At 39.7% G+C, this 11,858-nt stretch overlaps 1 protein-coding gene across 2 annotated transcripts; it reads right to left on the bottom strand.

Moving 5' to 3' along the window:
* Nucleotides 1–274: 274 nt before the first annotated feature.
* LOC126616212 (bifunctional protein FolD 1, mitochondrial-like) lies at nucleotides 275–3,802 on the bottom strand. Of its 2 annotated transcripts, none has more exons than XM_050284227.1 (5): nucleotides 3,548–3,802; nucleotides 3,108–3,421; nucleotides 2,786–3,022; nucleotides 2,533–2,700; nucleotides 275–638 (listed from the first exon to the last, which is right to left on the bottom strand). In XM_050284227.1, exons 1-5 carry the CDS (start codon nucleotides 3,693–3,695, stop codon nucleotides 468–470), a joined length of 1,038 nt encoding a protein of 345 aa, XP_050140184.1. In that variant the 5' UTR covers nucleotides 3,696–3,802; the 3' UTR covers nucleotides 275–467. The 2 variants fall into 2 exon arrangements, with proteins under 2 accessions (XP_050140184.1, XP_050140183.1); XM_050284226.1 differs by having other exon boundaries at nucleotides 3,108–3,424; nucleotides 3,548–3,801.
* Between the last annotated feature and the right edge of the window lie 8,056 nt (nucleotides 3,803–11,858).

Below are 11,858 nucleotides of genomic sequence, written 5' to 3'. Positions count from 1 at the left end.
ATTATGACTGATCACATTGTGTGGATGACAAGTCCGAATGAAGGTAATTAGTTTGTTTATCTTGCGTTCAACTCCTTACTTCAATTACTTACAAAAAGAATAACAAATTGACAAATTTTTAAACAACAAAAAATGGGCATTCAGAAGTAAACAAAAAAATGCCAATAAGCATTATGCTACTTTCTTTGCCCCTATACATTCCAAAGAACCATAAGTGATCCTGCACTTTGATCAAGGTTATATTTTCTTTTCAGGAGGCAAAAACTGCTGGGGATTTAGGTTGCTGGACAGAGCTTCTTTTCACTTGTCTTACGTTGTCCTTTCCGGGACATCCGATAAAATTAGAACGATACAAAGAGATGTTCAAGGTTTAGGAATGTTCTAAAAAGTTCATAAATGATCTTTCGCAAATAAAACTATCAAATCAGTATCAAAATAATTTACATCATCTTTGTAGGTGAAAAGGATCAAGTAAATCCAAAAGCTCGCTTTGCGGAGTCAAGGATGTTGGAGAGGAGCATTGAGAGTACAACAGGTCCGACCCCTCCTGGCACGGGTGTTATGGCCGACACCACTTTAACTGCCTCTTCATAGCACACATCTCCAGTGATACGGAAACCTCTCCTGCTACTAGGATCCTGCATAGTATGACCAACCACATCCAATCACATTATCATCATGAGCGAGCAAACCAAAGGATTCAACTAATTACGCATACAAGTCTCTGTAGTGAAACGAAAACATGTTCATATATTTGAAATACGATGCGGTGGTGGAAGTTAATGACTAAAAATTCAAGTGCGTTGGCTTCCCCCAAGTCTATTGTAGTCGGTTAGTGTGCCTCTCATTTATGGGCAGAGAAAACTACTTACAACTTAACCTCTATCAGTTGAAATCCTCAAGTGCAAAGCCTTGATGCTGTATAGACTGTTAGTCCAATTAGGGCTTCGCTCAATGAAAGAATATAAGAGTAAATTGGGGTTCTGTATACGGTTCAAACAGATCTAGCAAAATCTATTGGATAGCAAACAATTAAGAAGGCAAGTAGTAAGAAAGAAAGAATGATCTTAACAAGAAGAAAAGGAGGAAAAAGCGAAAGATACCAGGTAAGTTGTAACTGGTATACACTATCATTCACTATCATTATAAAACTAACGAACAAGGGAAAGACTATCATTCTTGAGATCATAATAATCCTAGTCTTTCAAACACAATTATGCTGTAACCTTTGATCAAAATTTATTTACTGCAAAAATAAGAAATCATGAGCTTATCTATAGATTAAACCCCTAGATAACAACCTAGTTCTTAGAAAACAAACTAATCACGAGGATCCGTTAAGCCCTATTAAACCACAAGTAAACAATAGCATCGCTGAAATAACACTATCAATTCCTTGAAAAAGCAAGGATAAAAAGCAATTCTACAATCGATCAAGAACAACCCCTAAATGACCAATTCCATTAAGTTAGAAGCTTTGTCCCTGCATAAAGCGGGAGCCTTGTGCACTGGGTACGACCTTTTTTAACCAAGTTATGGCTGCTGTTCTCTATGGTACTCATGCAGTATTGGATGAAATGAGAAGGTAAGTAAGAAGGAAGAAAAATAGTGTACAATTAAAATTTTAGTTTCAACCTTCTCACCTACCTTTTCATTTCAACCCTTTGACATCTACTCATGCCACGTGTATTCCACCAGCACGCAAAACTAAAAATTTGATTACTTTTTAGTTGACAAACTAAAATGTTAATTATACTAACAAAGGGAGAAAAATAGTTTATAATTAAAATTTTAGTTTGAGTGCTAGTGGAGTACACGTGACATGAGAAGAAGTGAGATGTTTGAAATGAGATGCGGAGAAGGTAAGTGAGAAGGTTGCTAGCATTTCTCTTACATATTAATCGATGTTCAGCTATACATTAACTAGTGACGGTGTGGTCAATAATACCAGTAACAAATTTATAGTCCTAGGTCCGAGTAGTAATGATGCAACAGAAATTTCATGAAAATTTCTTTGTAATAGGTGGATGAGTAACCTTTTAAACTATACTATTAGTAAGGATGTGCAGTAGCGTTCAAGGATCCCTCATTGTCCTTAAGTTGCCTCAGGGACTAATTTCTACCCTAGACGTGTTTAAATTTAGTCCGCCATCAGGCCTATTAAATACTAAGGATGTTATAAATATCCTTACGATTTTCTATGGTCAGGACTTGTACGATCCTAAGTATTTCAATCTTCCTTTGTGATCACAAATGAATAAAGAGAGTAAAGTCACAAAATTCAAGTTTTTGTGATCCGACAAATCTAGTTTCGCTGGAAAATGATATGGAATGGTTCGCATAATAACTCTAAAGGAGCCAAGTTATGGAAATCCTATATCAAAAATGCATTTTAGGGTTGCAGGCGGGGACATTGAACTACTAATTTCCTTATACACAATCATAAAGCCAGGAAACAGATATTTTTCTTTAGAAGAAACAGATGAATGTACATTGATGTATTCAACCATAGATAAAAACATGAGAATTCACCTTTACTGAATTTTTCCCCATATCGACTACAACTGCCCCTGGCATCAGCCAATCGCATCCGACTATATTTGGAATGCCAACATCTGAGACAACAATATCAGCTCGACGAGTAATTTGTTCTGGGTTGTTAGTGAACGAATGAACAGTGCAAACGGTTGCATGGTGCCTCTGTCAAGGACTAAGGCAGCATCATTGAACAACTATTCAAACATTCCGATTTTCTATACAGTAGAGAACAAAAGTTATGTGTCACCTGCAATAGCAATGAAGTGGATAATCCCGCAATCTTGCTCCTCCCAATTACCACCGCATTCTTCCCAACGATCTCAACTCCATACCGGAGCAACAACTCTATGCAAGCCTTAGGAGCACAAGGAATGAATAACGGTTCCTTTCCCCGCAATGCAAGGTTCCCCATATTAAGGGGATGAAAGCCATCCACATCTTTTTCCGGACTAACGAAATTGATAACCCTTTCCTCGTCCAAATGCTGAACCAAATACCAAATTAACAACACTAAACTTAATTCAAAGAAAAAAGTTGTAAATAAATTTCAAATTCAAACAATTTGGTACCTGTGGCAGAGGGAGTTGAACAATTATACCGTGCAAAGACGGGTTCTTGTTAAAACCCGAAACTACATCAATAAGCCGATTTTGAGTACAATCTTGGGGCAACCGCACAATGGAAGTTTCAATTCCAACTTTATTACAAGCCTTTAACTTTATATTGACAAAAGCTTGGGAGTCCTCTCTGTTGCCCACCAAAACCACAGCCAACCCAGGAACGCTTCCAATGGCAGCTTTCATTCTACTTATTTCAGAAGCTACTTTTGATATTATGTCCTTTGCAATCGGCCTTCCGCTCATAATTTCAGCACTTCTCATACCTGCTGCGTTTGCAGCGTTGCATACAAATTACAATCACAACAGCTTAAACTCAAGGAAATAAGAGAGAGACCCATGATTGGGAATGCGCTGAAAATGTAAAAAGTGTGGTGGGGAAAAGCACTTACGGTGGACGCCGCTGGAGAGGAGACGGTGGGCGGTTTGGGTGGGTATCCGGACGGGAGGGAGAATGAGAGGGCTTGAACACGACGGTGAGAGCTTCGCTGAAAACAAGGCTCTGGGTTTGGTACGAAATCTGCGGCAGACGCCCACCATAACGTCGTTACCTTCTATCCTTGATTATCGTACTATGCTCTCTACTGCTTTATTCGGTATCCAATCGTTCAGCGAAGCAAAAACCAAAGGTAAATTCATTTGGCAAGTAAGAAAGAATACTATGCGCTACTAAGTAGCTTGTATTTTAGTTGAAAGTTATAAAAAAAGAAGGGTATTGTTATTGATACTTCAAAAATTTTATTCTACATTTCTCATAGCTGTATTTTTCTTTCCTAATGTTTCTTTCCTAATGATTGAAGAGTATAATGAGATTTTTTGAGTGTTAATAACAATTCAAAAAAAAAAAAATATTGTTGGAGATATCGGAAGGTTTTTTAGACAAAGTGATTTTTGCTATATTTTCTCCCTTTGGTTTTCGACAAGACTGAAATGAATTATTTTTTAATTACTTAAGGCGGAATCAGACTATGCCCACCCCTTAATTTGACCTTGAACGTTCTGTTTTTGTTTTTTATTTTTATTTTATTTTTGTTTTTTTATCAAAGGAAATGATTTTATTAGATTCGAATTTAACCTTGAACGACTGACTTAACCAATTTTATCAAATTTTTTATTTTTTAACGTCAAGTGAAAGGCATGTGACTCACTTTTGAAGGCATGAAGTCCCACTGAAATTGTCCCCCATAAAATTTTCCTTTTTAGCTCTCCAGAATAGACCTAAAGAGATGTATATTGCTCCTCAACACTCTTTTAAACTCTAGCGTTGCAAAGGCCTCCTATGGCAACTCACTATTAAATAGGCTCTAGTGAACAGTAATTGTCTTTAATGAACAGTAACTGCCTTTTGCATCTCCACCTTTAAACTTAATAGCTATGGCAATAAAATATTAGTATTTTTTATTTTATAAAATAATACAATGTAATTTTATTTGTAATTTCGGATAAAAAATTTAATCGTTATCGTTGCGCCACGTGTTGTTATCTTTTCAGAATTGTTGATGATAGAATTCCGATAAGATTTTTAACCAATCACGTCGCGCCACGTGTCACAATCTGTTTACAATCTTTGAGGATAGATTTCGATCATAATTTTAATGAATGACGGCATGCCACTTGCATTATCTACACCATAATCCTTTCTTTTTCCTCCATATAACTCACCATCCATCCTAAGAAATCACACACCAAAATCAAAATCTCTATCATTATTCATAGTTTCTGCTTCCTTCTTACAATGTCTTCTTCAAGGACGTTGTGGGAAATTGATGAGCAAGAGAAAAAATTGTTTAAGCAAGGGAAAGAAATGTTCAATCTCCAGGTGGGTGAAAATGTGATGGAAGAGGAAGATGATGAGGAGCGTAGAAGGAGAGATGACGAAGCAAGAAGCCAAAGAGCCTCACATTCCCGTCGAGTCATCCAAGTTGTGGCTCAGATCTGCAGGCCCAGCCGTTCCGTAAACATTGATAGAAGCAGGCAACGATGAGTTTGGGTTAAAAGGACAAAATTACCCTCGCGACACATTGAGATTTCCACGCGCATGTAACGGACAATAACGGCTCAATCAAGGAAGAGTCAAAGGTGATCAAAATGGTATGTTTTCAAATCCCTCTTATCACTCTTCATCAAATCCTTATTCAAAAGGTAACTCCCAAATTTCCTATTTAATTTAAGATTAATTGCCATGTTGATTGTAAGATATTATTTCACATAATATCTTGCAATTATTCACCCAATTACACCATATATTGCCGGCCACTATTCTTCAAATAGGGCCGGCCACTTTCCCATAAATAGCCCTATTATCCCACTAAAATGCCAAGCCATTTGCTACCCACAAACTCCTAAACACATTCTTTTCAGAATTCTAACATTGGCATCAGAGATTCTTCGATCAAAGCCCCAACATTCATTGTGGACGGGTGAGGTTTTTGGCCTTAATCTTAGGTGTTATTATTTTGCAGGTTCATTTTCATCAAAGGAGAAGATGACGGAATTTTGCATCCACAAATTGGCGCTTTCATTGAGAGTTTGATTCACACGCTCGAAGAAGACTCTCTCATTCAAAGTTTCTCATTTCTCATTCATTCGTAGATTTTTCATACGTTCTTATTCCTAGATTTTATTTATTTATAAAGTTTTATGAATAAACGTAAAAGAAAAGTACAATGACTAGAAATTTGGAAACCATGACGAACGAAACTTCCTACATTCAAAGATCCGGATCAAATGATGGAGGACTCGATGTAGCCCTACCATGACAATCCACGAGGCTTAACGCGATGACAAGAGGAGTGGTAACACCCATACGGGGCACCACCGTGGTTATGCTAACGGCAGCCACCACAGCAAAAGCCACTGTGGCAGCCTGCGACAAGACCCAAGCCCACAGTGAAGGTGCCACCTTGTAGCTCCAAGCCCAGGCCTATGCCATCTTGTAGCAGCGAGCCCAAGCTCGCACCATAAGGGAGCCCAACACAGGCCAAGAGGCGCAAGCAGCCTAGCTTGCTGCCACTGCAGCAGACTAGGCCCATATGTCATCAATTATAGCCATGCATGCTCAGGCCCAAGCAACAAAGCAGTGCCAATCCCAGGCCCGTGCCACATAGCAGCAGGCCCAAGTTGTGCTGAGAGAGAAGGAGGCCCAGCTCACGCCCCCTCTAGCGACCCAGCCCACTTTAGCGGTTTGACCCTCTCTAGTGACCTGAATCTTTCTCGTGGTCCACCTAGCAGCCCAAACCACACCAAGACTAGTTCAACTGTCCCGGCTTCAGATTTATAGATTGACGATTGAACCGGGGGTATTTTCACGCCATTTCTCCGCAGATTTAACATATCCTAACTCAAAACTTGCGCTTGGAGTCTATTATCATCCAAGCTCTTCCACCCCAAATGATGAACAATACTTATCTCGACAAGTTATAGAGTTTACAAGTGCCTTCGCGCAGTAGACGACTTTGTTGAATCAACTTTTGTAGCGTACCGAGATGCAGCATGCCCTAGAGAGGTGTCCTAAAGTAAGATAAGGGCAGACGATGAACCTCTCCAATAGCGTCCTGGCAAGTAGTCTCGACCAGCCATGAACCGAGTGTTCTAGCAGTATACACGCTCGACTAGGCCTCCGAGATAACGTATACTCTTAATGGGCGGAGAAGCGTGCACTCTCAGTTAGGCCCATAGACAAGCATACATTCACGATTAGAGCCACACTTCGATAATCAACATGAGTAACCTTCCAAGCGAAATGTTTATTCATGACTAGGTCCGCAAGAAGCATCATCCACCTCACATCAGAGTAGGCACCATGATGGATGAAGAGAAGGAGTCGCTTAATCTTACTTAAGTTCAACTGGTAGCTTATGAGCAATTCGCTCGTTTGCTAGGAGAGTACCACATGTACCTCAACCGTGGCATAGATAAGTCGAGCACATGGAAGAGTAGCCTAAACCAGCAGGTCATGACCGGGGGTAGCTGAGAGCTCCACTACCCCAATAAAGGAAAATTCAGGAAGAAGTAGAAAGGCTATTGACATAACGATTGCGTGATTTCCAGCGTAACGAAGTCACTTATGAGGCGTTCTGAAGAGACATGACCAACATAAGCAGGTCACTCTTCACGGATGAGATTGAGCAGGTAAAGCCTCCACGCAAGTTCAACATGCCATATTTTACATCCTTCAAAGGAGAGGCACCTAAAGCACTACCGCAATGCAATGATCATTTATCGGAACAACAACGCCCTCATGTCTAAGATATTCGCAACCACTCTACAAGGCAAGGTGTAAGATTGGTTCCACACCTTGCCGCCACAATCTATCCAAAGTTTCGATGAGCTTTCTTTGGTTTTCACTAAAGAATATTCATCTTATCGCTTGATTAAGAAGAAGTCGGACCACTTGTTCAACATCAAGAAGAACCCAAAGCAGTCGTTCCGTGACTATGTGAAGAGGTTCAAAGTAGATAAAATGAAGGTAATTGGTTGCAACGACTCGATAGCTAGAGCTTTCTAAAAAGAACTCCCAGCAGACCATTCGTTATTCAGAAAATTGATCATGAAAGAAGGTCTAGCTCTGGCAGACTCATTCGTTCTGGAAAATAAGCATGGACTTTAGGATGAGGCTCGGCGAGTAGACAAGGCATCCGAGCAGCCTTGAAAAGAATTGGCATGTAGCTCAAAACAAGGAGGACGAGAAGCAATAGAACAACAAAACCAGGCAGGAGGCCCGACGCTGAATAATTATTCTAAGTTTTTCTCGATCCCAATTCACCAAATCCTCCGCGACATTAAGAGCAAACCATGGTTTAAATTGTCGAAGCCATCAAAAGGAGATAAGTTGGACCACACCTAGTACTGTGCATTTTACTAAGGTCCTGGTCACACAACCGACGACTGCTACACTTGAAGAAACTACTTAGAGAAGTTAGTGAAAGAAGGCAAGGTTGACATATACTTGGACAAACTAACTGCACAACCTATAAGGAACACAGAGGCCGATGAAGAGCCGTCGACCAAGATAATTCAGATCAATGGTATTTTGCCTGAGTCCGAGCACTTAGGGTCACCAGCAATTTCAAGAAGAGGAAGATCGAGCAAGCTCTATTAGTCTCACATGTCCAGGTAGTCAACACCTAACCTGGACCTATCGTTGGCTTCACCAAGTAGGATGCTGAAGGCGTCGACTTCCTCCACGACGACGCACTAGTAGTATTTGTTTAACTAGCCTACATTATAGTCGATAAAATGATGGTTGACAACGAAAGTACGGTCAACCTACTTCTGCTCTCAGTAATTTAGAAGATAAGCCTGGAAAGCATAATTATACGCCAAGCAGAAGTACTCATCTAATTCAATGGAGGCACCTCGACTGCCATCTGCAACATTACATTAGACGTGGGAATACCACCAGTTGTCCCAAAGCAGATGTTCACAATAGTAAGCAACCCGTCTCACTAAAATGGGATTCTAGGGCGACCTTGGCTTTTAAACTGGATGCTGTAACCTCTGTCAAGTATAAAAAATTTTGATTTTGCATCCCGGGATAAGGAGTTGGAGAAATCGTCTGACCAGGCCACATCTCGACGATGTATTGTGCAAGTACTAAAGGTGTCGAAGAAAAATACCTTTACCCTCGTAGAGGTTACCAAGGTCCAAAGGGACGACGAAGTTACCAAATGAGCAGACAAATCAAGAAGATGGTGTCCTAATCAATGCACCAGCAAACGAGACGGGATGGTCACATCTGAGTTTGAAGGAACAAGAGGAACTTACGACTTTCCTTTGGGAAAATCATGACATCTTTGCATGGTCACATTCCGATATGCTCGACATTGACCCCAAGATAGCTTGCCACAAGCTGCATGTCGACCCCGATGCCAAATTGGTGATCTAAAAGAAAAGACATTTCGCACCCGAACGAGCGACGATCATTGAAGAGAAATCGACAAGCTACTAAAGGCTAGGTTCATAGAAGAGGTAGCACACTCAGCATGGCTCGCTAACGTCGTACTAGTAATGAAGAAAGAGAAGGGCAAATAAAGGGTTTGCATAGACTACACGGACCTCAACAACGCATGCCTGAATGATTCTTATCTAGTTCCCTGAATCGATCTACTAGTAGATTCAACTTCCAGGAACTAGTTGCTCAATTTCTTGGACGCATACTCCGGCTACAATCAAACAGCCATGCATGTGCCCAACAAGGAGAAAACCGCATTCATGATCGAGTGAGGCACTTACTGCTACAAAGTCATGCTTTTTGGCGTCAAGAATGTGGGAGCTACTTACCAACGACTAGTAAACATGATGTTCAATGAGTAACCATGGAGGTCTACATCGATGACATCATGGTGAAGGGTAAACAACGATCAGACCATATCGGTAACTTGGCAGAAACTTTCGATAGCCTTAGAAAGTACAAGATGAAGCTCAGTCTTGTAAAATGCACATTCAGAGTATATTCAGGCAGATTCATAGGGTACCTAGTAACCTAACGAGGAATCGAAGCACATCCTAAGCAGATCCGAGCAATCTTGGAGATGAAGTCTCAAACTACCTTGAAAGAGATCCAAAGCTTGATCGGTCGAGCAGCCACGCTCAACCGCTTCCTCTCGAGATCCACTTATCGATGCAGTCATTTTTTCAAAGTAATCAAAAGGGCATAACGAGACAAATGGGATGATGAGTATGAAAGAGCTTTCCAAGACATGAAGAAGTATCTCACATCACCTCCCTTACTATCCAAGCTAGAAGTAGCGCAGGACTTATACATCTACTTGGTAGTTTCAGAAGTAGCCGGAGCTCTGCCCTTATACAAGAAGAGTTGGGGGCCTAATTGCTGGTATTCTACACTTCTAAAGATCTTCTCGATGCAGAACCTAGATATCCAAAGATCGAGAAATTGATTTTGGCTTGTGACTTGGAAGCTCAGACCATATTTTCAAGCTCATACAGTCATCGTCATGACTCAATATCCTCTAAGATTAATCCTACATGGTCTAGATACTTCTCACCGAGTAATGAAATGGGCGTTGAAACTTGGCTAATACGACTTAGTTTACCGATCCCGCACGGTGATAAAGGCCTAAGCCTTGACGGACTTCATAGTAGAATTCGATTTGGTTTTTAATTGGTTCGGTCTTTTTTAGTTTCAGTTTAATGTTTGATCTTTTTTTTTTTTGGGTTTCCAAGCCCACCCCTAGATGATATAGCATTTCTTTTGTTCAAGCATCCCACGGCAAAAAAAATATGCAATAGATTCAGAAACAAATGAGGGAGACCTAGACAACCATTAGGTTGTTAACGAAAAAAATTATTTAAACCGTTAATTTGATTTAATCATAATATGATGATGAGATTGATAGTAGAGATGATAGCGTAATACCTCATTATGGTGAAATCAAACTAAATAAATCTTAAATCGTTTCTCATTAACACTCAATGAGTTGATTTTGCCAATCTATTTAGCTAGCTATTCTAGAAGTCCTTGAAAGTCTTGAGAGAAACACCCCACGTGTCAAGATACATGTGGGAAATAAGTTCAGGGTTTCAACAAAAATTTCAACTGGCCACTGTGGTTCCACTACACAATAATTGACGATATATAAAATAATCTAACTCTTTAAGCACACGCAAATTCTCCTTTTATCTAATGTAGCATCAATACATTCAACACTTGTGTTATTTATTTGTTTTTTCAAAAAAAGAGCACTAGTGTTAAGTTTGATCATTGTTTATAGAAGCATATAATCCACATGTTCTGTTTTGTTATTAATTAAGTCATGTATAATTTTGGTAAGGTTAGTTGGAAAGAGACATAATTGTAAGAGTAATGCTAATGTAGACATCGAAATTTCAGTGAAATAAATGTTCACCAACACATTAAAGTTTCAAACATGTTAGGGCATACGTGGCATGTGCCATGTGTCTCACAAATCGTACACATGGATGTGACTCATCAAAATCAAACAAGTCATCAAGAAGGATACATGTCAACACTTGGTGAAAAGAAATTATTTGATTTTAATTTAATTAAATCAAATATTAATTGACGGAGTCAAATCACGAACCGGCTCACAAATCGAGTCTTGGTTCTTTCGTTAATTAATCAAGCCCACAATCAAGGCCAAATTCATCGGTAGGCAAAACTTGGAGAGTCTATAAAAATAGGAGGCTCCATGACAAAGAAAATGGTCCAGAAAATCATTCACGCCCAGAAGCTGAAGCTTTGAAACTCTAAAGCTCTCAAGCATCCAAATTTCCAAATACTCAGAAGAATTCAGAAAGCCTTCTACGTTCTTTGCCAACACCTTTGAAGAATCATCAAGCATCACAAAAAGTGCTGATTCTTCTCTCGCCACAAGTCAAATCCTTGAGGCAATCGTTCATCCAAGATTAAGTCATCGCGAACCTTGGTTTAATAACCCCTACATACACACTTTACATGTTCGGAGATCGAATCAGAGGATTCAATTGTAAAGAGATTGTAACCCTAAATTTACATTAATACAAATATTCTTTGTATACGTGTTCTTGTTTGATTTGCAATACGAAATTTGTGTTTACAGCTACATTTACAACATTTTTTCTATCATATTTATACCACCTCTCTAACAAAGGTAGGACCCACCAACACGTGTAAGTCTCATCTCTATTAGACTCTATTAGAGAGATGGTACAAATGTTGTATGGAAAATGTGGTAAGAGTGC

This window comes from Malus sylvestris, chromosome 3, assembly GCF_916048215.2.
Source record: "Malus sylvestris chromosome 3, drMalSylv7.2, whole genome shotgun sequence".
NCBI lineage: Eukaryota > Viridiplantae > Streptophyta > Magnoliopsida > Rosales > Rosaceae > Malus > Malus sylvestris.
Note: the sequence above shows the minus strand (reverse complement) of the source record. Positions and strands in the feature narration are given on the sequence as shown.

Excerpts from the sequence above, each read along its gene's own strand:
- LOC126616212 (XM_050284226.1), bottom strand. The coding sequence starts at position 3,695 with ATGGTGGGCGTCTGCCGCAGATTTCGTACCAAACCCAGAGCCTTGTTT. Across the intron at positions 3,023-3,107 it reads TTCAACTCCCTCTGCCACAG|CATTTGGACGAGGAAAGGGT; the intron begins GTACCAAATTGT and ends TATTTGGTTCAG. Across the intron at positions 2,701-2,785 it reads CCACTTCATTGCTATTGCAG|AGGCACCATGCAACCGTTTG; the intron begins GTGACACATAAC and ends AGTCCTTGACAG.